This window comes from Pieris rapae, chromosome Z (genome assembly GCF_905147795.1).
Source record: "Pieris rapae chromosome Z, ilPieRapa1.1, whole genome shotgun sequence".
Lineage (NCBI taxonomy): Eukaryota > Metazoa > Arthropoda > Insecta > Lepidoptera > Pieridae > Pieris > Pieris rapae.
Window position 1 is genome coordinate 3848731 of NC_059534.1, and position 27568 is coordinate 3876298.

Sequence of the window (27568 nt, forward strand, 5' to 3'; positions counted from 1 at the left end):
CCATTTCAGCGATCAATAGATTTATACAACAGATCAATGTTAGTTTTATTCAATAATACATTTAATTAATTTCCAAATTACGTCAGACCTTGGCTCTCCTAATTGTAGCTTGCTGCAGTACATTACGGATTTTAACAGTGCATTTAAATTCAGTTATTACTACGCGACATTATTAGTGCACGATATAAAATTTTCACAGGTTTGTTAGTAATTTTGTAACGTACTATAAAAAGAAACTCTTATTTGTTAGAATAAACATGGCCCACACACACATGGATGCACGGTTTCTCAACATTTTTGCACCGGTTTAATGGCAAAAGATAGTCTTCTTTGCCGAAAATAGGTTACCTTGCAGAGTATTTTACGTTTGAGAACGATAAAGCAGTTATAATGAAATATACATTGGTGCAAAGAATACATTGACAGTACAATTATACGCGTGAGGTGGCTCACATCGTTAGTTAGCCTCGGCTTAAGCGTACGACTTTCTGAGATCGTGCATTCAATGTGCGCATCCTTAAGACTTGCACGCATATGGCAAAATGATCGCCTACTAATGTTTAAAATATTTTTTTATTTATATTTAAAACACAGACAAAGACTGTTACAGATAAAATACTACACAAAAAGCGAAACATGCAGATACATCAATTACAAGTGTGCACAACTTGGATAGATGAAAAAATCAGAATAAATAAGATAAAAAAATACGAACATCAAAGAAGAAAAATTTATGCATCTGGTATTAAAACCCATATCGGATTATAGCTCTCATCACAAGTGCTTTTTGAAGTGAAACTTCTTTCGCTCCATCTGTATGTTTATATATATACATGTGTGTGTGTTCAGTCGTGTGGTCATAAGCACACTCGTTTTTTTTATTTTCTCGGTATAATTTCAAACATATTTTTATCGAGTGCGCTAAGTATAATGGATTTCAGCACGTGCGCTGGATCTGCATATTCATGAGCCAATCACTGAATGACGGATTTTGGTTGGCGAACGTTATCACAATCAAACAAGCTTAATCTGTCGGACGTTGCCGGTACACAAAGGCTCCCTTTGTGTGAGACACGGTTGAGTGTTAAGCACAATAATCTGTTAACACAAATACTACTAACGTATGGGCACTAATGCACACGAATTTGATTAGTAGTAGAACATCACTTAAACTGTTCATTCCTCTTTGTTGTATTCTTGTCAAAAATAAAAAATAAACTGAATCTTGTAATATACCGCAACACGGTGATGTTTTGTGTGTGGTGGGATTGGAAGGGCATTATTCATTGAGCTATTACCACTTGATAGGACAATCGATTCTGAACTTAACTCGATGAGATTAGAAGTTGAGAGAAAGTGGCCGGAATTAATTTACAGGAGGGGTCTGGTTTTTCATTTTGATAACGCTAGACCTCACACATCTTTAGCCGCTCAGCAAAAATTAAGAGAGTTTGGCTGGGAGGTGTTAATGCATACGCCGTATAGACCTAACCTTGCACTTTCAAATTTCCATCTGTTTGGTCTCTTCCGAATTTTTTGGATCGAAAAAGAAATGGTACCTACATAGTTTAGTTTGTATGGGGTTACAGGTTCATTAAGACATAAAAAATATTTAAATCATTTAAAAAAAACTTATCTTTGACGTAACTGAACAATTTCTATGTTATAAAATTTATATATTTTCTTGTTAAACTTAGAAAAAACGCAATTATACATACGTTAATTAGAGTTCAGGATTGACTATTTCAAATTAGGATTCCCATATGACATATAAACCCGACTGCAAAATGCAAACACGTGTAACGACAACTCGCTAACTAACTCGCTTAGCACAATTTACATACACAAAGTTATTTACACAAACTTACTGAAAGCGGTTGTAGAAATACTTACATATTTCATAGCACGGTTGCTACTGAAATAGTATATGTTATAAGTTATTATCGATTGTTTTCTAATAGAAGTATTTAGTTCTGTGGTACATATCTTAGCTACAAACGTTAGTTAATGACCTGGATGAATTAAAATGATTTTCTTTGAATATGATATAATCACGCATAATTTTTCTTTTGGGCCGAGGGGTTGAAATGCACAGGCAACAATTAAAGGTCACGCGGCAGATAATACTGGCACCCCTAGAGATTGTTACTCGCTCAACAAATAGATTTGGCAATGCAGCCGCCAGGTGTACAACGAAGTACCCCTGGCCGCTGTAGTGCACGTTGGTGTGCCACAGGGAGCAAACTTTAAAAAAAAAAATTTCAAGTTATCATATTTAAGTAATATAATTACTTTTAGTTAAGCATAAATGTTATTAATTAAGTCATTAATAAAGTAACAATTATAATTTTCAGTTTAACCCAACTACATCACCTAATACATAAAAATATATCTAATAACTAACCTTAAAATTTAATTATTAAAAAATATTATTAAAAGGAGTCCCTTTAGGCAAGGTTCCGAAGATACTAGCAGCGTTGCCCCTTTTAATAGCTAGACTAATTCTTTGTGCGAGGTAGCTGCCAGCTCTTCGATCTCATATTTGTTTGTTATCGAGACTGCGTATTAACCAAACCAGGATGCTAAACATCGTTTGCTACTTTTTATTTTATCCTCTCATCATAGCGTCAAGAGAATGAAGACTGAAGTTTTTTTAGATTTATAATTAAGGGACCCAAATATTTTGGCACTAATGGATTTTAATGACAAAATCGAATCGCGATTATATGACATAAAAAATTTAAACATCCAATCAAATGAATGCCAGTATATTCAAATGAGGTCAACGTAGCAGATAATTGAATGAAAGATCGCAATGATTACATACCTGTTTGTTTGGTGAAATGCATTTTCAGGATCCAGTATTACGAGGAATTTAATTTTTAGTTACCTATATTATTTAATAATTCCGTTATCGTGTAAATCTCAAGCCTAAGTTTTGCTTTCAAAAATCAAATGCGTAGCAATAAATTAGTAATCCGGCACATCTATTGCCCAAAAATCAACTACTTTGTAGCTTACACGAAGGGTAAGATATATACACGAATTTTAACAAGATTAATAAGGTGACAACATACACTTCGGTGGCTCGATCATTGCTCCTCCTAAACTGCACAAAACGAACGCATTTGAGTATATGAGGGCAAGATCCTCATCTTTGACTGAAAAACCATCTGAGCAATATAAATTATAGGAATTAGCAGAAACCGGTAAGACGAGATTAAGATTAAGATATATATAACTTACGATAACAGAGAGATAGAGATAATATAGAAGATAACAGAGAAAACAACAACAAAAGCCCCAACCCGGCTGGTCCCCGTGGGGAATTAGACCGAAACCCTCTAAAAATAAATAAAAAACAACATTATAAAGAAAACAGTAAACAAACTCTACCCAGGTTAAGGAACAACATGGGGTAGAGTGGCCTTAGAAAGGCCAGAATGGAGTAGATTGGAGGAGGCCTTTGCCACCTGGCAAGCGGACAAGCAGAATTGGAAGAAAGAATCAATCTACGAAAAATAAAAATAGAATACGCCGATATGTCCGATAAAAAAGGCTATTATTAATTATTAATTAATAAGGTGAGCAGTGTTGGCCTAGTGGCTTCAGCGTGTGACTCTCATCCCTGAGGTCGTAGGTTCGATCCCCGGATGAGCACCAATGGACTTTCTTTCTATGTGCACATTTCATTTAACATTTGCTCGAACTGTGAAGGAAAACATCGTGTGGAAATCGGCTTGCCTTAGACCCGAAAAGTCGAGGGCGTGCGTCAGGGGCAGAAGTTTGATCACCTACTTGCCTAATAGATTAACTAATGATCATAAAACATCTCTGGCATCGAGAGTGTCCATGGGCGGAGTATCACTTAACAAGAGCCTCCTGCCCGTTTGCCCACTGTTCTATAAAAAAAAAAAAAGAAAACATATACAGAAATCCTAGACTTATACCCAAACAGGTTGCAGCGCAATTTATTTATTTTATTTAATACTAGCGGATCCGACAGACGTTGTCCTGTCTACACGTCTTTAATTTCAAAATTTCAAATTTTAATAAGCCATTTTGATGAAAATTATTATTCAAATGTTATGACAATATCTAACGATCCAGCACATGGTCACTCACACACGATATAACACAATGATAACAAAACTTTTTTTAAATTTCGGGACAGACTAAAATTAAAATTCGAATATTATTTAAAATTTGACACTGCGATGGTAGCGCCGTCTGTCGGATCCAATGTAAAACATTCCAAAATCAACAACAACTAATAAATTGAAAATTAATTAAAAAAACATTGTCCAGCGGACAAAATTGTGAATCTAAACCATTCCCAGATCCCCTTGAACACACACAAAAAATTTCGTCTAAATCGGTCCAGTCGTTTAGGAGGAGTTCAGTCACATACACACGCACACAAGAAATATATATATTAAGATGAGCTAAAATAAGCATCAGAAATGTTCGTGTGACCGAAACCATCTTGAAATGATAAGCTGAAACTGATGAGTACTATTTAAAGCTAAGTAGCATACGTTGAATCATGAATAATGCAATACCTGAACCGAGATACGTTACGTTATTTCCATGAAAATATTAAGATATACGTTAGTACTAGGATATTCAGAATAATTCAATTATGAACTGAGAATTTCTTGAATTGTTTAGACATGCGGTCGTACTTTATACATTACTTATTAGTGGATACTAACGCGTATTTTATAACATTTGTGCTTTTTTGACCAGTGGTGCGAAGGCCATTCAAATATGGCCATTAATTAAGAAACTTACACTAGATTTGTTTTGTGATACCTCCGAAGATATTGAAATCGGATATTTGTGTCAAACACACCCACTCAACTATGAAAGAAAGTAAATTCAAGTAGTCCCAAAAGTAATAAGCTACTGTGATCAAATCGGCAAATAACATTTCATGAAAAAAAATAATTCATAAAAATACGTGGCTGTAATTTATAGATTGTAAACAAATATACACGTACATTTATCGCACATTGTTCTGTAATGAATGGAGGTTTTGTATTTAAACTCATTGATCCGATGCAAGGCAACTGATTGACGCCACAAAGTCGGGGTGGCCGAGTTAACTCTCTGTTACCGACAACTCGTTGCTGCTCGTTTATGTGGTGGATATTGCATATTTTGACATTGATTTTTCGTACAGCTAGTTGAAAAAATAATATACGGAATTTAAATTTAATCTTGTTATTTAAATAAAGTATCCTCTACATGACGACAATTTACTTAAAGATTTTAAAAAAACCGGGTGCCGTTGTTCCGTGCTATATCAAATTGAAGCTAATTTGTTTCTATTAATTATCGCATATGGATGCCTAGATAAATCTGGCCGTAAATAAAGGTTACCTGCAGTTAAAGATGATAAATATTTAAGATAGAGTGATCTCGTATTATTATTAGAACAAAACATAATAAAATAAGGCAAATTTCGATAAATGAATATAAAAAATAAACACATTGAAACATCTCGTAATTTTGAATTAAAATCGTCTTCAACATAATCTTTATTCGATATAAAGTACTAATGTGTACAATGTGCATTCATTTAGAATTCCAGTAAAACCATGCTCATTAGACCTGAAGAGCCATCGAATACGCATATAAACGTAAATACGTGGCTAATATAAATTGCTTTCACTATAAATTCTAAATTCTAGTGAAAAAAGAAAAACAAATCATTTCGTACTAGTACTGTCTACAAAATATCAGGCCGTACTACGAATTGAAAAAAACTACAATAAAAAGGCAAAGTAGGTTTTAATTAATTACTTAACTAGACTGCCCTAGATTGATGGTGACCTGAATTATATAATATTATTAGTTTTATCTAATGCAAATACATACAAATATGTTACTATAGATACATAATTACCAGGTACTTAATCATTCTTATATTTGTTTAAGTGCCAAATTACTTATTATTACTTCTAGATTAAGTTTCCGTATTTGTTCAAAAAGACAATGTTTGTGACTTTGTTAATAAAAACATATACATGGTAAGATATATAACTACTTTTAAAAACTAAGAAATAAATAATCTTCTTTCAATTGCACTAAAAGATATTATGCAAGCGTACATTGTGGAGGATTGCGGAGGCTGTCTGTGGTCTGCATTATAGAAAATACATACAATTGTAAATTTAATTAAAGTATTTCTCCAGTTTCTTTAGGATAGATCAAAAGCAGACCCCGCGTTTTCAAATAATTGGATACCCCAGGTAAAAAAGTCAGTTCAATCAATGTTTGTGAGTACTCGACTAATGAAGCCTTGCCGAATAAGTACACCATATGGCCTTTTATCAGCTCAGCAACTGGAAAGACAATATGCAAATTCCAATCCACCTCGGAACACAATTGGGTCTAAAGATTAAAAGATCCTTTTTGTATATATTTATTCACAAAAAATGTCAATTAAACAGTGCGTCCTAGATTCCGTAGCATTTAAGATTGACAATTTGCTATTTTTGATATTGTAATTTAATTTGAGCGATATAAAGTATTAAGTACCATCAATGTTTTATTTTATAATGTAATTCTTTAGTTTGTTATTCGTTTAATTTCTTATCTTGTGTTGTATTCTTGTTATTAAATGCTCATCTATGAGGATAGGATTGTGTTTTTTGTATATAATAAACAAAGTGATAAAAATTATTTGAAAAGTTCTTAAGTCCACTAGCGTGATAGATTTAATGATCCAATCAAACAAATAATATGAAATTAATTAAGTATTTAAATATATCTACATTACTTTTATTAACTTCTTGCTATTTAGTATATTATCTATGTACATTTGTCAATGGTATGATTATTTTAAAGTTCTACAGGCATGCTACGATGTGAAAGTCTACGTAAAAGTCCTACACTTTTCTGTAGCACTATTGATTTCAAATGGATAACGTGACCAAAGCTCTTTTACGGAGATTAAATTCCCTTGGGCCATCGAAGGGTAATGGCGACTCATCTGAACAATATGCTGTTGCTTTGTTTATCTTTCATTAGTAAACATTTTAATGGATATTGTAGATTGGACATTACAATAAAAAGGAAACTTTGATAATGAATTTATTACCTTTAGAAACAATACTTTAATCTACTTATTAATGACTATTTGTCGTGAATTTAGTTCAATATTTTTATTCGTATTTAATGGTAATTAGTCAACTCTCAACGAACATACTGAATTTATTTATTATTCATATTCCGCCAGCGAATTACCAGTGGTTGTCATGCTAAAGAGTATGATAATTGAAATTGTTATACCTACCTACCTATATATTTTTCTTAGTAAATAATATATTTTAAAAATATTTTATATACTACTAACTACTAAACTAACTATAATAATACTGATATTAAAATTCCCTCGTGGGATGGAGGTACATTTTTTTAATAGGGTTATTTATCTTCTATTATATAAAGAGAACAATTGCATTTTTGAGTCGTATTTATTTATATTTTCTTGTTTTGTATAAATGAAAAAATAATGATGTTATTTCGTATCCAAAAATCTTTATGCCTCTATAAAAAATTATCGCAAGAAGTCAAAGCCCTCTGGTTAACTGGTATACGATTGTAATAGAAGTACTTGTCTAACTGATGCGTTGTCTCACAGACGAAAGCTTCTACATAGAGTCTACATGTTTCGCTATTGCCTTGACTAATGAGGATTGGGTTGATTTTTTGTATTTTCTTTAGCCAACGAGCGAATTGTGGAACTGATTCCCGGTGGGGGTCTTTCCTGAGAAATATAACCTCCAACTATTCAAAATTCGACTGTACTTCACCGTCACCGCACCCACTAATATGGTTGTCCATGGGTTGCGTTTTCACCCTTTTATGAAAAATGTTTTTTCTATCTATGTCAAAAACATCAAACATTAGACTATATTATTCCAAATTTAATAAACTCGCTACCAGCTACACTATTTACTAATATAACTAGAAACAATATTAAATTTAAATTAAAAAATTATTACATGAACCAAACAATTATAAATTACGCATAACAAAATCAGACTTCGTCATTTAATTCATATTTGAATATTAGAACACATCCTGTAGTCGATTGAGAATTCTCGTCAAGAACAGGTTTCTTGCATCGGCTATGTATGAAGCGGCGGTGTTTCGATTGTTTTAGTGCGTTGTTTGTGCAATTTTTGAGGGTAAAGGTGTTTTGTTGGATATTATGTCACTTTATTAAGTTAATTATATTAACTAAATATTTTCGACGTCCTGGTGGACAGAAAAACTGTGTCCAGTTTATGTTTCCACCATACAAACTTCTACTAATAAGATTATTTACACAATAAATAAATAAATAAAATAAATAAATGTTTGTATACTCTGTGTTGTAATAATGAAAATACTTGTTTCGTTTTATTATGATTCATCAAAATTAACGATGGATCGCGGAAGTGCGATTGGACTATATCTGGCCAATCATACTAGTAAAGTGTTACATTCTTTCATTTTACATATATAAATTATACTTTGTCTTCCCATAAATACTGCTACAATTAAAAATAAACCGAATATTACATTTGAATTTGGAATCTGTCATTTTTATACGATTGTTCATTGTGATTTCTCATTTTGGGGCCAATAACTTGAATAATATTGATTGCATTACACAAAGTAGGTAAGAGCCAAATGCATTTTTTTAAACTCTTCATACGCTTGGTATTAGTAATATATTCGTGTACCGGGCTATTAAAGTTACCATATCAAATTAAATAAGTTATACCTGTTATGTTATATAACAGGTATAATATTATATGTTATCTTATGTTCTATAATAAACGAAATAATAGGTACAATGAGACCTCCTTTGCTTGAGAAAAAGATCTGGCCGTCCACGTAGTGTTCGTACGAAAAAGATCAAAGCAGTATGGGAAAGAATTCGAAGAAATCCTGTTCGAAAGCAAAAGATTTTATCTCGGGCTATGCTATATGAATATAGCATCTAGAACCATGTCGGGTATTTTTAAAATAAGAGACGTACTGTTAACTTTCTTAACTGATAATTTAAAAAAGGATAGGGTGATAAAATCGAAAAAACTACTGAAGCGGATTCGAAAGAAATCGGATGAGAAAATTTTTACAATCGAGCAACATTTTATCAAATAAATACCGTATTTATGCTCAAAGCTCTAAAGGAAGCTTCCTTATTAGACGATAGTGTGCAACGTGGGCACTATCCGACTTCAGTGATGGTTTGGTGGGGTATTGGCTATGAAGGAGAGACTGAGCCTTACTTTTATGAAAAAGGTATCAAAACTTCGGCACAAGTGTATCAAGATACCATTCTTGAGAAGGTAGTGAAGCCCCTTAATAACACGATTTTTAATAACAAAGAATGGTCCTACCAACAAGACTCGGCGCCGGGTTTTAAAGCTCGCTCTACGACGTCTTGGTTGGAAATGAACGTTTTGGACTTCATGAGAGCTGAAGACTTCTATGACGATTATGAATTATGGTCAGGTTTAGAGTGTACGGCTTGCTCTAAACGGAGCATGACAATTTGGAGGCCTTAAAACAATCCGGTAGTGAAGAATTTTCCCATGGAAAGCGTGAGTGCTTCTATTGATAACTGGCCTCAACGTTTCAAGGACTGTATCGCAGCCAATGGAGACCACTTCGAATAAGCTTTTTATATTATAAATTGTTTTTATTTATGTATTAAACTAACTCACTGTAAAAGTAATAAATGTTATTTGCAATAGAAAAAATGTATTTTTCTTTGTTTCAGTATTTACGGCAAGACTAGGTTAACCATATGATAAATAAAGGAGCTGTGTTAAAATATTCTACGGATAACAGTTATTATTATTACATTTGTAATTTTCTTTAAATCTAACATATTTCTAGTTTTAAAAGTTTTCAATAACTGCGAATGTATTCGGTGTACTGGAAAATAAAGTTCACAATTGCAACTTTCGCATTTCGTTGAACTATCGTGAAATTCTTACTATAAATTTCTCAATAAAATATTCATGCATATTGATTTTAAAATATGATAATTTCACATGTATAAAATGATCGGATGATCACTACTTTTGAGTTATCCACTGTCGTATCATCAATTACTGTTTAAATAAATTATGCCTACTAGCTGAACATACTAATCAAAGTTTATGATAATTTACCAAAAAAAAAATTATTATCTATCATACTAGAATTTTTAAACTTGGTCTTAATGTACTATTTCTGGAAAGAACATATTATTCTAATAACGATTGTTTTTCGTGAAGCATTATAAATAATATTAATTTGATGACGTAATAATATAAGAATTGACTATAATGATATGACTCATAATATAATTGTAACTTCTATTCTACCTTATAAGCCAAGTTTGCACGCCATTATGCATTATGCATGGAGAATATGCGAACTTTAGATTGTAACACCATAATAGTGTTGTACCATATTCTTGGAAATAAAGTAGCAAATTTCCGTTTCATAAAACACCTAGAGCACAAATATAATAAAGAATAACATCAGATCACCGTTAGAAGTATGCTCAGCGGATCAGACTCGATATTAGAGGAATATCGGACTAATTCCAGGAAATCGCTCTTCAGCTAATTCAAGAGCAAAATTGAAATTTGATATTGCTTTGTTCCTTTTTTAAGCCTATTCATCTCGTATACTCTTTTCGATGTTGAAGGCCAAAGATTTTTCTTATAATTAATATTTCAATTATAGTACACTAGTTAAATTTTCGGGAAAAATAAACTTCCTTCTCTGAATAGGTTCACACAAACTGAAGTTAGCTGAAGGCTGATAATTCGCTGATAATTCGAAATTTGCAGAATTACTTTTATAAGAAATCTTAGTAGAGATTATGGAAAAACTTCTTAAGGAGTAAAGATTATCGAAACTTCTGTCTGTCTGTTTGACTTTTAAACAGCACCTTACGTCAGTCAGATGAAATGCCCTCTCAGACATGATTGACGACACTGGCACAGCGTAAGTAAACAATTATAAGCAAACTGCATAAACCCTCGCTCCCCCATACTCATATAGATTCATGTCTTTTATATGAGCGACGCATTCTATCTAATCTCGCAGAAACATGTGAAGCACTTTGAGGTGCTCACAGAGTTTATTTTTTACTAACATGAATGTTTTCTGTCGCGGTGTTGAATCATCACAAGCAGTGGATGCGTTTATAAGGGAATCTGACGATATAATTGTTTTTTTACGAATGATAGAAAGATTTTCTAAGCAGAAGGAATTTCAAATTTAACAAAGCGGCGTTTTCATCAATTCAACGTTCAAAGATACGATTGTTCATCGAAGAAGTCAACTTTTCTGATACTATTGCCACTTAATCTCGTTAATCCTAAGAGATCTCGTTATATTATGCTTGGGATTGATCTCGAAAATTGGCACGAAATCTCGCGGGATCGGGCTTGCTTTTTCTATCTAAGCATGCCTTAATAACGCTTATCGTGGTACGACGAACGTATAGTATATAGATTACATTATCCAAATATTTAACGTTATACGTATAAGTGCATTTCTCAAGTCCTTGCACATACGTCGAAGACAAATATTGTGACCGGCATATCTGTCCGACCTAACCAATAATAATCGATGTCGTCTAAACGTCACAAATGATTCTAAAATCATTTCATATAAAACTATCTCATAAGTTAATTGTATATATATAACAAATAGTTGTCTGACTGTTTGCCGAATTTATTCGGGTGAAATATAGATTACCCGTAAGCTTAATTTATTTGGAAACTTCATGTATGACATAGAGCTGTTGTTTCAGAATGCGCTCCAGATATTATATGCATAGATGAGATTCAGCCCGAGGTGCAAACGGCGCCTCTAACGAGTGAGTACATATATTTTTTAACATTGTTCTAGTTTGTGAATGCAGCTACTGAAAAATATATTAAGAGAACAATATTGTGTATCACTCAGCGTAGCTACGATCTGAACGCGAACAACTTTGAAATTGACCCGATGTTACCTAGGAACTACTTCTTAGCTTCGATTAACGCACACGACATATATATATATATATATATATATATATATATATATAGCCCGGAGGTGCTAGGTTTGGTTATCAAATGTCACGCTCATTAATTGAGAAGAGTTTCGATATATACATATGTTATGTCAGTAAATATAAATTATGATATAAATAAAAATAATATATGTATTTTTTTATAGAACAGGGGACAAACGGGCAGGAGGCTCACCTGATGTTAAGTGATACCGCCGCCCATGGACACTCTCGATGCCAGAGGGCTCGCGATTTGTTTATATTATAATCACAACTAACAGTTTGCCCGCTGGCAAAAAGCTCATACAAATTTCGCCATTTTGATATATTTCTCGCTACTTTAAACCATTTTTATGGTATGTCAGTTTAGATGTATAGTCCTTCTTATGTCATCCTACCAACCAGACCTTTCTTCCATTGCCTCTCTGCCTATTAGGACCAGTCGGTTATAATTTATGCCCTACTATACTTTGTTCTCATTTCATGTGTCCAAACGATAGGGATTTCGGTATATCTTATATATTATTTTTAAATCCATTAATTTCTTTTTACTATTAATCTTATTCAATTTAACTATATTATTTCTCTCCCACATTAAATAAATTATGTAATTTTAAAAACCAATTTTTCTATTAAATAAAAAAAATCCTTAATTTAATTAGCTGCTATTCAACATTTACGGAAAGCTTATATACTTCAAGACAAGTTGGTGACTAATTGAGTTAAGTACTTCAAAGCGTAATGCTTAAGCTCCTTCATACTATGACACCTATTTTTTATCATTGGATGCAAGCTAAATAATAATAAATAAATAAAAAGTGGCGCTACAACCTCTTTAGGTCTTGGCCTCAGATTTCTGAATCTGTTTCATGATCATTTTTAAATCTAATAGGCAAGTAGGTAATCAGTCTCCAGCGCCTGACACACGCCGACTTTTTGGGTCTAAGATATGTCGGTTTCCTCACGATGTTTTCCTTCACCGTTCGAGAAAATGTTAAATGTGAGCTTCCTGTCTGTACCTGAACATTATTCTGTACCGTTTATAAAGTTTATATTAACTGTAACTGTTCTTAGCGCAATGATATGTTAAGTCAGCTCGGAGTCGGGCGTTTTATTTGGCATCGATTGCCTTAAAAACCTGGGACGACATCGGACATCACCCACCTCATTCACATTGAATAATCAGAGGCAATATTTTAGGCGAAGAAAGTGATACGGCTGATACTGAAGGACGAGTGTCGTTAGAGAGTTCACCGCTACGACAACGACGCGCGGGAATTTTGAAGGGCGGCAGGCTCTGGAAATCCTTGGACATGGATAGGGAGGGCAGTGAACAGGTAATGATTTGATTTTATTCAATAGGGTCAAGACGTTTCGAATGAATAATATTAAAATGTGTTGAATCGCGTAATCATTGCCATTTTTGACGCCTTTTGTTTTAAACTACTGATATGTGACGTAAAAAGTTTTAAATATGGGTATAAATTAAAAATGAAGCTATGCTGCCATATATTTTTTCGTTTTTCGAGTATATTGGAAGAGTATCGTCCACTCGGATTTACATGTAACAGACATTATACCGAGTATGTAACCCAAGAAAGTACCTACGCCAGTCGTTTAATGTCATCTATTAACTATTATTTAGGTCTTTATCCAACTCTAAACTGACTAGAATTATATTACAACAAAATATAACACGACCATAAATTTAAAAAAAAAGTTCACAAAATGGCCATTATCTTGCGATGGTTTAACGCTGGGAACAAACAATTTAATACCTATTTTGTAACAAATAATTATTAACTATTAGTTACAAAATAGAAAAAAAAATTACTAAAAAGTAAAATGTATAACGTTCACTAAACGTAACTTGTTAGTAGTAACACTTATAAATAAGCGAATAAATAAAATCAAAGATCAAAGTAGTGATCCTAGTGTCTTAAATATCGTTAACATCGTTTCAATAGAACTGTTTACGACTCCGAGAATAACTTAATGCTACAAAGCTGCGATCGTGGTCTATTTTGTTATAGATTTTCAAGACCCCATTCCATGTTTTTCCGTGTTGGGTAGACCCTACTTACCTGATATTGTAAATTTATAACTGTAGTGAAATTTAGTGTTAACTTAAAGTAAAAACACATGTTAATTGATACATTTTCTTAATTGAATGGATTTTTTTTTCGTTTTTACAAGTTCAAAATATATTGCGACCACAAAGCGAATACCAACATCCTACAACTTTATTACAATTTTATAAACATATATAATATTTTTTATACTTCTTAGGTACTTTTATAAATAATGTATATATTTTGATATTATAAGATAGTATGATGTAAGTAAATAGGTACTATCAGTGTATGTGTTGAGATCCACTATCGTGGACCCCCATTTATATTTCATGAACCTCTAAATTTTTTTTCGCTGACGTAGACCTCTTGCAGGTTGTCATAGACTCTTAGGAGTCGATATAGACCACTTTGGGAATCACTATTCTAGACCTTTATTCAACTTAATAGAGAGATACAGTAAATGCCCAATATCTTTGGAATTCTACAAATAAAAGCAAACAATCATTTTAAATACAGTTTCTTTACTTGTTTTAAAAACAATTAAGTATGCTTAAAATGGGATAGAAAAAGGTCAGAAAGTGTTGAAGGCTTGCTTTGTGGGAATTTAGACCTAAAATCATAAAAACCTTAATGACACTCAAGCCTCCCAAAATTATATCAATAACTTAAGTAGATGTCAGCTAAAAGGTCAAGTTATAAACATTAAAAACGTTAGGCAAATTAATGTTACCTATACATTTACATTGCTACTTGCTTTTAGAACTTGGTACATATGGCATCGCTTTACGATAAAATTACAAATCTCCCACACAACCACGGAACTTATACATAACAGCTTTTCATTGACAAACAATAGTCTATAGGGTCTTACTTAAAGAGATTTCTTTTAATAGAACGATGATCAGCGGTCAACAACAGCCAGTGACGAAGACGGGTCTGTCACACCCAGATCGGTACGATTCGTTGAACGAGCAAAAGAAGCGGAGGATGAGGAGAAAAATAAAAACGCAACTACGGGTCAGCAAACACAGAACTCGGATGAGTCTACACAAAGGGAAATCCCCTCTACGCATAGGTTAGTGATTTTTTTATGTATTAAATACCTGCTTTTATTGTTTGGAGATCATTATAGTATTCCTAAAAACTTTATGAACATTAAAACATTATTTTGAAGCCAAGTTTGTGATTGTCATTATTCGACAGCGCCATCAGTTATAAAATATCGTTTCGTTATATTTACACAGTACTGAAATAGAAGGTTTTCAGGTTGGATACTCCGCTTATACTAACAGCAAATGCGTCGAAGGCAAATTCGGCGGTACAACAACTGTTTACCAGTAATCGACCTCCACCACCCGCTATAGAAACACAGCCAATCACATCAGAAACGTTACGGTTAGTTCGTTCATCATTAGTAAATTTAAATTATTTTGGTTTGGATTTTTATATTATCCAATGACTATACTCAGATTTGTTATTCCATAGAATTCTGACAGCTATCATTTTTTGACATGTCAGAGATGGCAAATATTTTTGGCTGGACAGTTTTCAATTTCAACATGAGACTAAACATCTGTAAATACATTTTATTGGTGAATGTGGGCATTTTTTTAAGTGCGGTGCTCCACATTAAAAGTGGTTTAACGACTCTTTTTTTTTATTTGTAACAATTAAAAATATATGCTTTCTCTTTGTTATGTAAACTATTGTAGGATACAGTAAATTTAAAAATTCAGCATGAATTATTAAAAACCTTTGTTATTTTTAATCGTGTAAATTGGCCAAATGAAGTAATTATTTATGATCGCAACGTTAATTTGTTTTGATTTACATACAATACCATTAAATGCGCTCTCGATTATTTGTTTTATATTATTTAACAATTTGAACACAAATTTAAATAATAAATAAATGCCAGTATGGTAAGAGAAACAAGTTATGTGAAAATGTTATAAATTTGAATTGCTAATATTTACAGAAGATTGTTATTAATATAATATGTACGCAATGCCAAAATTTATATGTTGTGGACGGGACGAACAAACGGGAACATTTCTTTGAAAAATAAGATGTTAGTCCAGACTCTGGTATTTCCGAAAATCGATGCGCGGGAAATTTGTCAAATATGACGATAGTAATATTTGTCTGATTGGTAATATTGGAGAGAAAACAATTATTGACTTGTTATCAAAGCTTTATTTCTCACTAATACAAAATACTACGTGTTTTTATTTAAAGTGAAAGTATATAATATAAATAGAACATTAAATTATTTATATTAACGATTTAGCAATTACGTTTATACGTTTATGTATGTTATGCTTAGACGGCCAATTCAATTTATTTTTATGAATATAGCATTTTTTCATATTTCAAGTGAATACTAAATTTCATATTTCACACAAAACTTGGCTGCAATTGCGCTGCTATTTAACGTATGTGAATCGTATTGATAGCATTAGAGACTTAAATAATGAAGATTGTCTTAATTATTTTTCTTTATAAGAGTATCTGCATTTCTTAACAGAGCTTGGGACGCTGGTGTAAGACCGAAGGCGGAAGATGCCGCTGTACGCCGCGTGGCGGAAAGAAATGCAATCAGGTGTTCCCTTCTTAGGACTGAAACGAGGAAAAAACAACAGCCAAAGGTAAATTGGAGCTGTATGCCAGCATCATAAAATTTGATTAATTTGTATTGCATATTTTAAAAACAAATATGATTTTTTTTCGTTAATTACTCAGATATTGCGATGGAACTGTCTGAACATGCCTTTATGGCTAGTTTTGTTTAAGTTATAATTAATTAGAACAAAATTTGAGTACAATTTATATTTTACTGATAACTAACTCACTAACGACACTAATGATAACATAACGAACATAATATAATACTAAGACGGTTAGTATACATATATTATATATAATTAAAACAAACCTAATATTTTATTACTTCTAATTTCTGAAATGATATTCGCGGTCCGTAATATTTTTACAAAAAGCGCATTAAAATTATTAACAGCTGTGTTTTGTAACAGTTTTTAGCATCGATTTTACTTTAAAAATTCAAAATAGTCTAAATAAAATGCGTGTGACGAGACATTTGTGAAAATTAAATTAACGAAAAACACGGCTCGCTTTGAATCTTCATAGTGGAATTGAATAAAATTTTTGGACTGTATTTCTACATACACGAGTTGAATGGCGAATTTTTGAACCAATATTTGTTTGGAAATACAGTATTTTTTTGTGTAATCTTTTTGAAACACAGATCGCTGCAATATTGTCTCCGTTGCTAGTATTGATAAAATGAACGATGTTTTACTTTATGAACGCATACAAGAGAAAAATGAAGTGAATGAATGAATGAATGAAGTTCTTTAAGGTTTTGTTGCACAGCTGTCCTCTTGTACAGCTTGCCTTTTTGGCACAAAGGCCTGCTCCAGCTGTTTCCAGTGTTCCCTATCCCTGATAAGAATTTGCCACAGAGAACTGGTAGCTTTTATAAAGTCATCAGCCCACCGCGCACATGGTCTTCCTCTCCTTCGCTTGGTATTGTAGCGAGGTGTCGATTGAGTTATTTTTTTCGACCATTTTGCTCTCTGGCCTCTAAGCAAGTGTCCTGTCCATCAATAGCTTATACTTAAGTAATATAAAAAAGTTCTCCATCACATAAACAAATTATTACAGAGTTTTATACATTTTAATTATATGCTTGGAATACAAAAGCTTTCAGTTCACATAATTTATAACTATCTCGTTTCATGTATCTGACATTTGATTGACATAAATCCGCTGTTAACTTTAGTAAGCAAAATCATATTTTATTAATCTGCAATAACGTGGGACTGGCATGCGATGGCGTTTTAATACTAATATTTTTTCTTCGAATAGTAACATTAAGTTACTACTGTTAACATTTTAGACAAGAAACACGTTGCGATATTCCATCGTCTAATACTTAAACCTGTTCAAGACAGCGGAGAAATACATAGATACTAGCGGATCCGACAGACGTTGTCCTGTCTACACGTCTTTAATTTCAAAATTTCAATTTTTAATAAGCCATTTTGATGAAAATTATTATTCAAATGTTATGACAATATCTAACGATCCAGCACATGGTCACACACGATATAACACAATGATAACAAAACTTTTTTTAAATTTCGGGACAGACTAAAATTAAAATTCGAATATTATTTAAAATTTGACACTGCGATGGTAGCGCCGCGCCGTCTGTCGGATCCAATGTCAAACATTCCAAAATCAACAACAACTAATAAATTGAAAATTAATTAAAAAAAACATTGTCCAGCGGACAAAATTGTGAATCTAAACCATTGCCAGATCCCCTTGAACACACACAAAAAATTTCGTCTAAATCGGTCCAGTCGTTTAGGAGGAGTTCAGTCACATACACACGCACACAAGAAATATATACCTATATTAAGATATCCAATGAAAATACGAAAACTCTGCTATTAAAGTGATGTTTAATATAAAATCATTGTATACCATCCGTCGTCATCGTCGAAGTGATCTACGCCCGTCGTTCCACAAGTGAGACCAACCCTAAGTAAACCAATTCGACTTAGGGTCCTTCGAGCAAAGAGCGTACCAACTCTTACCAAGAGCCGGCAACGCACTTTCGAGCATTCTGGAAATATAAGTGTCCATGGGCGGCTATCACTTACTTCTCAGCCGAAAAAAAATGATTAATTCTTCTATATTAAAGAAAATGAACGTCACCAGTAAGCTATGGATACTTAAAATTAAAATTCCAAAGCCCGGTTTTATTAAAATATACCTTTTCATTGATCATAATAAAATATTTCTCTTTTAATTAAAATATTTCATATAATTTCATGAAATGAAATGATGAAAATTTTAATAAATTTATCGAAAATCGGCCGCTTTGTACAAAATTTAATTTTGCTCTTTATTAATTAATCCGAACGTCATTTTCAAATTATACTAAACCTTACTGATTAATTTTAATTTTCCGTATGAATGCGTATAACAACGCACTATGGACAAGTAATATTTCCTGAAAAATAATCCTCAAAGGACGACAAAATATAAATAAACATTAATTTCAATACGACATTACTTTGCTTATTGCAAATTTTATTGGAACAGGATTACTGTGTACTTTTCCGAATAAATACAATTAAATGTTGGTGTAAGAGATGGAGGGAATCCGCTTATACTACCCGTTTCGCACCTCAGGGCTTCTGATATAATATTTTACACGGGTTGTGGCTCTTTAAAATGGTCTATCATTTTATTCCATTAATTGGTATTCAGTAAAAATATTGTAGTGTTCAATTATGTACACTTTCTATATCTTTTTCTAAAGCTAAAATTACAATTGTAAAAAATTCTTGCTGATCCCTTAATATCGGGGTAACGCTACTGCACCGTGGTAATAGGAGTTAGGTAGGGTGAGCGTCGAGAATGTTCCATCAATTTGAAATCAGCTTCTTAAATGGCAACTCTAGAATAGTGATTAGTGGCTGTATGATGAAGGTAATCGATGATTACCAACTCTTGGCTATCTCAAAAAAACAGCCCATGGTCGTACTAGGGGATGGCATTCCCTTAAATTGATTCCACGTTTCAGAAGACGGTCTCTTCAAGGACTGTTTTTTCGTTTCTTTGTCACAATGATTAAGCCATGTTTTATCCATAGTTACGAGGCGAATCAACAATCAGTCTGGATTTTTTGTAAGAAAATTAAACAGCTTCATGAAATTCTCTCCTTGTATAAGAAAAAAAAACTAGATTTATTTTGAGACATTTTTGCGCACCGCTACCCGGAAATAGCTTGGGTTTCTTAAAGAATACACTTATTCCGAAAAGGTAGGCATTGCAGCAGTTATCAAGCCTCGTAGTGTGAACGTCCATGTCTTTATCTTACGGTCCACCACGAGAGATACTACACTCTTAATCTCAACTTTAAAATTACAAACGAGGTCTTCTAAAGGATAGGGTAGTAGAAAGTTAATACTATTGCATATAGTATAAATATATTACCAACGTGTTAATGTAAATATTAAAATATTAATAACTTTCTTATACAGAAAAGTCGCTACAAATAAAACAGTCGGTTCTGTCATTTATGAACTACTATATCAAGAAAAATACCTATATAATTACATCACAACTGGGAATACGACATTTAATATTGAAATTGTATCACATATTTCACTCTAGTAACACTTTGAATACGCATTGTTTTATAAAAAATTGGATTTAGTAGGAGTTGGAGTAGGCGTTGCGGCAGTTATGAAGCTTCGCAGTGTGAACGTCCATGTTACGGTCCACCATGAGAGAGACTGCATCACATCAGTAATTTCTTTTACTTGAATTTTTTTCGTTTGTAGTTTTGAATTACGTCAATTGAGCACTGAGCAGTGTAGTATGATAACAAAACCAACCCTGGCTGTGCGTTTGAACCGCAGCAATAGATTATTCGGTTTGAAATTAATATGCAAACATAATAATCATTATATCACCATGTGGACAAATATTATTGAAAACAGCACATAGGTCGTGACGAGGATTCTGACACTCGATAGTCAAAGTTTGTTAACTCTAAATCTTACGCTATGACCTAGCAATCATGGCTGACATGCACAAAAGAAATATTGAGTAAAAAAACACAATTTTTTTTGTTGATTAAATTTTTTAACTAATTAAGTTTCAAGTACTAGATACTTTATCCCTAACTAAAGTTATTTAATGAGTAAAATCTCATGCAAAAAGTTTTAACAACCTTACCTAATAAAGTTAGTTCTTTACTGGGGCGTCGTCGATGATAGCATGTATAAATGCGCCACTTTGCGGAGGACTGTAGTTCCGTCAGCTTCGACAAACGATTCTAATCAAGCAATTATCCCTTTAGAGTCAAATGGTCTATATTCTATTTACCTATAATTAGTCCTTTCATTTTAAATAGGGGTCGTAAAGTATTTATAAATAATCGTAAATTATTAAAAGTCGGGAACAAATTATAAGTAAACTTCATTTATGTATTATTTATGATTTGACGTTCCAATTTTAATTTATATACAGGATTAAGTTCGTACGTTCAAATTCCTAAAATCATCCTAGAATAGAGATGTGTACAAATTTTGTGGGCAATTTACACTGTCTCGTATAATGAAGTAAAATATTCTGAGAACTAACATTGCTTGGCCTTATAAAATCTAAATAATCAATGGAAAAAATTTTTTGCAATAAAATCGGGTACCTAATGAAATTTACGTTATAAGGTCGCTATCAGTTAATTAATTCAAATTTAATTGTGTGACTTAGTCTGTATACTTTTATAGTGTGAATTAATACGTGTGATATGTATCCTATCATTTTTTATTCATTTAGATAATTTAATAAGTAATGATCTACAGTAAAAAAATTGAAATTTTTTAAAAAGATTACATACGTATTGTTCCTTTAAAGTTGTGAAGTTGATAGTAAAAAATCTAATAACTTTTATTCACCTAAGGGCTGAACGGAAAGATTTGTACATTTAAAATTGTATATTTTTCCAAGAAAATATTTTACCTTCACATTTTCAGTGTTAAGATATGTCCCTCGTTACCGCTCGCTTCATACGAATAAACTGTAAAATATTGCGACTTTTTTCCGAAATTGAACATTTTTTTAAATTTTAATGTGCTAAAATATATACGTAAGAAAGCTAAGAAGATGAAATATTTCTACATGAAGAAACATTACAAGTAATAAGCTTATGTCATTAACGAGAAATCAACATGAAAGTAAAATATTCATTAAATGTGTGTAAAATTTTTAGAATTTTTAGAAAATGATGTGTTCATAACAATCAAATATACTTACAGTATTTACAAATTTCGGAACCTACATAGTAATAATAAAAATAATTAAAAATTAATAAAAAGATTAAATCAAATTTTATAAGTTTGTTCCCTGTGGTAAGTGTGCCGGTAACGCTGGCTGCATTTTCTTGCTGTATTCCATGCTCTATGGTCACCGGTACTATTTACAAGGCGCCAACTTAAATCATTTATTAGCGTTAGTGCACTTGAAGAAATTCAAGTTGCATTTCATGCATTTCTAAGTTTTGTTTTTGATTGAAGAAAGCTCTATGTTTTTGATGATATTCGTTGTATATTCGTCTTTTTTGAGGAATTTTATTCTCAATAATATTAGCAATGGTTACGTGAAGTCAATGATACTTTTTAATACTGACATAGATTTTGCTGCTGTAAAATTGGATCTCATTGAAATGTTATCTTTGAGGTGTGTATTGGAAAGCACGTGGGAGTAAATCCAACTCGACCTGCTCTAAAAAAGATTTGCTCTAGTTATTTAAACAATCGAAAGGGTGTTACGCGATCTAGTTTTTAATTTAAAAGCACGATAGCTTACGGGAAATTGGAACACAAAGTAACTGGCGGGCTGATTGAAGTTTTTCTATAATGAGTTACAGAACCAAGAGACCAAATAAATCTGTCGTATCAATCAATAGAGATTTTTACGACGGCTTTTTCCCTCGGCCTACACTCTCTCGGTCTTCTTTGCCGATGAGTAGTTATGCCTACAGGTACAAATTTTATGACGTGGAATAAGTGATACCAGTCTATCTTATGTTCTATAATAAACATATTTTTTTAAATAACACTTTATTTTAACTAAAAGAGGAAAATAATCATAGATCTATATGGAAAGGAGTTTGGAATTTTTAAGAGACGCATTAATTGATCTAGCTAATTAAATATAGAAGGCCGGCAGCGCACTCGCGCGCCCTCTGGCATTGAGACTGTCCATGGGCGGCGGTATCATTTTACATCCCGTGAGCCTCCTGCCCGTTTACCCCTGCTCTATAATTTTTTTTTTAACACGATCAACATATTTATACTATGATATTGTGTATCTTACCCATATATTGTTTTTGACTTTTCGTAATGTTTTGTTACTGTAAGGATAGTGTACTTTTCGTGAAAAAGTAAATAATAAAATCTTAAATAGACAATTTCTATTATTTGTTAGCAGCAAGAAGGCACGTCACTCTCTGAAAGGATACGGATGCTTACTTGCGATGTCGAAGATGAAGCGGAGGAACAACGATCATCACCAGCTGGAGCTAGTGTCGACAAATTCTCAAGCAGCAGTGACAAATCCAGCGACAAATCGTTCAACGGTGTCGACAAGAGCAATGAGAAGGCATTCGGCAGCGGTTCATCCAGTTCTTCCTCGTCGACATTGTCGGCTCCGCCCACGCGGCAGCGACCTCCCGACTTGGGGGATGTTCACCAAGAACCCCACAAGGTGGGTCTTTATAAAATATGATCTAAATTTCGAATTAAACTATTTAAATTAATGGCTGACGAGTAAGTGGTATTCACTAACAAACTGAACAACTTATTTAGTGTTGGCAACGAATAAACTGAGATTCCACGCTACAAAATAATACGACAATAAGTTTTTAACTTAGGGTAGAAGCTGTTTTTTTAATTATGACATTTTGTTAAGAAGTACTAGAGGTTGCTAAAATCAGCGGTGAGCCCTATGCCATTTCACGCCACTAAAATTTCCGCTCGCTGTAACATCTGTCAAAATCAATTTTAATCATCAGAGTTCTCTCTTCGAGAGAGAGAGAGATCTTTTCTTATCTACGATAAGTAGCGTACATACCAAATACGGGCTTAGAGATTTATTTAATTTATGTGATAGTAGAATTACCTCCAGCAATTTGACGTTAGTAGTAGAAGTCCATCAAATTGACCATTAGCAATGGTGAATTTCATTTTTTTTCAAATAAAATTGGTTTAATAACAAAGATCTGTTTTCTCGTATTAGCCTCGACCGGAACCACGGAGGCAATTCCTGTCAACGCTTGCCCCGCTTACTGCGTGTGTGGGAAATGCAGCTCACCACGAAGGATTCTACTACGTGGCACCAGTAGATCGCACTACCGCTTCCGCAAACACTGAGGTGGACCTGCGCGAGATCAATGATGCACCAGCCCCAGATGTCATCGCGGGCACACCTGGTAAATGTACTGCCTGTTTATAAATAGAAACATATTGATAAATACTTGATTTGAAAATAAATCAAAAACATAAAAGCTATAGTAAACTTAAATGATAACCCTTATGATTTTGATATTTATATGGGGAAAAATATTAAACAAAATGGTACCTACATAGTTTAGTTAAATGTAAATAAACTTTATAAAATAGTTAATTAACCTATTATATTTATTTTAACTCATTGATAGATGTTAAATTACTCCAGAGAATCATTGCGGCGAGTTTATTTAAGTAAAATAATATGAAATTCACAATTCGTTGTTTTTATATGAAGAACTTTAACTGCCAATAAAATGTTCAAACAGGTTTGTGTTAGTTAAATATTAATATTGTAAATTAGTTTTGAATATTACGCGGAAGCTGTATATTATTGCCGTATTACTGACAAAGCATAGTTCGCGGAAATAACTCGCGTTCGGTGGTAAATACTGGTATTAACTTTCTCCACATACCGACCGAGAAGCAATTATAAACTTCAGCTGTTTATTTTATAAATTTATGAAAACATTGTGTGAACTGAAAGGTTTTATAGTCATTTTTATCTCACATTAATAGGATTATACGTTACTTAACAATGATATTTATTTGATCGTAATAATGAGAAAAAAAAGAGATATATGCATGGACCTGCTTAATTAGATAATATGTAATTATATATGAATGTTTGAACAAATCAATTAAACAGTAAGATAAATAATGAGTGTGTAAATTGTGGAGTGAACTTAAGATATGCCAGTACCCATCAAATTGGCTTTCTACACCAAATGCCTTGTGGCGTACTTACTTACATAAATTTATGTTAATTCAGTCTTAATTTAAAGAATTCTATATATATATATGCATATATCATACATATATATTTACACATACACACACACATTTCATCTCACGTTTAGTCTTTCTATAACAAATGAAGCTCATATTTTAAATAACAAACTTTAAATATGTTTGAAGCGATAAGAGTCAACATAAATTTCAAGGAAGAAGTTTTCACCGAAGAAGTGAACATTCTAGTTAAGATATCTTATTTCTATTATCATTTTATAATATAAGTTTTTGCATTCATTTTTATAAGTTTGCGTCTTTTGTTGGTTTCGGTAAGGCATGGATCTGGTAGCGTTGCTTCTTTTAAAGTTCTCATGACATATTCACACTTGTATATCCTTTCTATAATAAATTTAATAATTGTAATCTGATTGGCCTCATTTCAGTTCCTCATTTCATACATCACACATTTTTATTATATTTGGAAGCAAATATATTTATTTATTAACACTTCGTTACATTACAATATAAAAATTGAACATGGTTATTAGTTAAATGAAAGGAGAGCAACGTTTATCGCTTTCGAGCATAGAGTAGGCAAGAAGTGCAAAATTACATATTACATATAGTAATATTAATTAAGAAGAAACTGATTAAGAACAAAAAATAATAATTAAACTAAACTGATACTAGATCCGTGAAAAACGAAAATTAATAGTGCACATGAATCACGAAAATCTAAATCTAGGTATCTAAATGTAAGGGATAAATAATATAAAGGACAAAATATCCGTTAAATCGTGAGTCCTCATATTTTCCTCAGATCCCGACTGACTTAGGCATGGTTAGGATCTCATACATGATATATACTATTAATAACATTGTGGATTTAATATGTATGTATTATAATTAGCATGTCCACCATATTTAAAATTTAATAATTATACCGTTTCATAGGTGCCACAGAGAACGATGATAGCTTGGCAGCGTTCGCTAGGGCGTCTGCTCCTAGGACAGAAAGAATACGCCAACGGTACGGCCAAGATTCGCAGCCGGTCAGCAGTGATGATGAGCATGATGATTATGGTAAGTTAACATTGACGCATTGTCATTCACAAAACTGTTTTCCTAGGAAAAACAATAGATAGTAAACTCCAGGAGGGTCCACACATAGAGACTCTTTCGAATAGGCTGAGCTCTGCAGCATATGTCCAATAAAAATCCGACAGTTTACTCATAAGGCTACAAGCCTAAAATTGTGTAGCATAGCTACTTTCACAACGTTCTGTTGTACGATATTTTATGTGGGGTGCTGCTGCAGAAGTGCAATCCATATTTGTGCTGCAGAAGCGGGCTGTTCGGGGTATTTGTTGTGTTACTCCGAGGGAGTCGATACGGAAGAAATTAAATATTATGACACTATCTGGCCAATATATTCTAGAAGCTTTGTTGTATGTTCAAAAAAACGTAAACGATTTTAAAACAAATGGTGACATTCACCAGTATAATAAGCGAAATAGAACTAATTTGAGTGTACGACCAACCAGGTTCCCGAAGATAAGCCACTCCTTATTTGGAAATTGTATTAGTTTTATTATTTATTACAACAAACTCCCAAGCGAAATCAGAGAATTATCACCAAGTAAATTCAAAGTCCTCGTTAAAAGTAAATTGATCAATAAATCTTTTTATAAATTTGACGAATACTTAAATATTCCATTGTATTGATTTTCTCCCACTAAGCTATTAAAAAGAGTAGCGGAAAGTTTCTTGCCAGTTCTTCTAGCCCGTTCTACGACCTAGGTTTGCGAACTGGTAGCTAAAGTTAATTTACAATTGCTTTAATTTGTTTTTTTTACGTTCATAATTAGTGTACTTGTTTACCTATATGAATAAATATATTTTGAGTTTGAGTTTACGATAAGGTCCATCGCCAACCTAAGGTCTAGGTACTTTTTAGCTCGAATTGCAGCGAATCTTTTAATATCTCAAGTGACCTACAGTAAAAAATAATAATTCTAAAAGTCAATATTATTTTTGGCTATACTGTACACGATAAACATAATAAGGGTTGTATAATATTTAACCCATATTTTAAAAATGTTTTTCCCATGTTAAAGAAGTACAAATTCTTAATAATATCAATGGTATATTGATATTATTAAGAATTTGTAAGCTTAGAACTTAAACTACAGAGTGTGTTTAGTTATGGTTTTAAAGAAGATACAGTGATAAGTGTGAGTAGGTAACCAACACTACCAAGCAAGTCAAGATAATAAAAAATACTTCTCAGGTTTCCATCGTCGGCCAGCGGTCAGAGGTATAGCAGTAAAGCAACAGTTAGGCGCATCGGATGATATTTTACAGCAGATGCAGAATGAATTGCAGCCTACACCAAGCTCGACTCCAATGCAAATGCCGACTCACGCCTGTCAACGGACTACAAGTGCGAATTACGCTTGGCCATATTACTCGGAAGCGAACCTCAACTCGCGACCACAGAGTAGGGCTAGTGTTCATACTAATTGGTAAGTACCCTTCCTAAGCTGTTTTACATGTGAGTAAGCCAGTGTGTGTTACTA

The 27568-nt window shown here is 32.8% G+C and overlaps 1 protein-coding gene across 1 annotated transcript in view; it reads left to right on the forward strand.

Annotated features, from left to right (window-relative positions):
- Nucleotides 1-27568, forward strand: part of LOC111000099 — a 65877-nt gene that overhangs the window by 28537 nt on the left and 9772 nt on the right. The window contains exons 3-11 of the mRNA XM_022269443.2: nucleotides 11825-11890; nucleotides 13268-13404; nucleotides 15036-15217; nucleotides 15409-15537; nucleotides 16670-16790; nucleotides 23179-23457; nucleotides 23989-24181; nucleotides 25944-26072; nucleotides 27280-27514. Coding sequence (XP_022125135.2) covers nucleotides 11825-11890; nucleotides 13268-13404; nucleotides 15036-15217; nucleotides 15409-15537; nucleotides 16670-16790; nucleotides 23179-23457; nucleotides 23989-24181; nucleotides 25944-26072; nucleotides 27280-27514 — 1471 coding nt within the window. The remainder of the gene's footprint in view (nucleotides 1-11824; nucleotides 11891-13267; nucleotides 13405-15035; nucleotides 15218-15408; nucleotides 15538-16669; nucleotides 16791-23178; nucleotides 23458-23988; nucleotides 24182-25943; nucleotides 26073-27279; nucleotides 27515-27568) is intronic.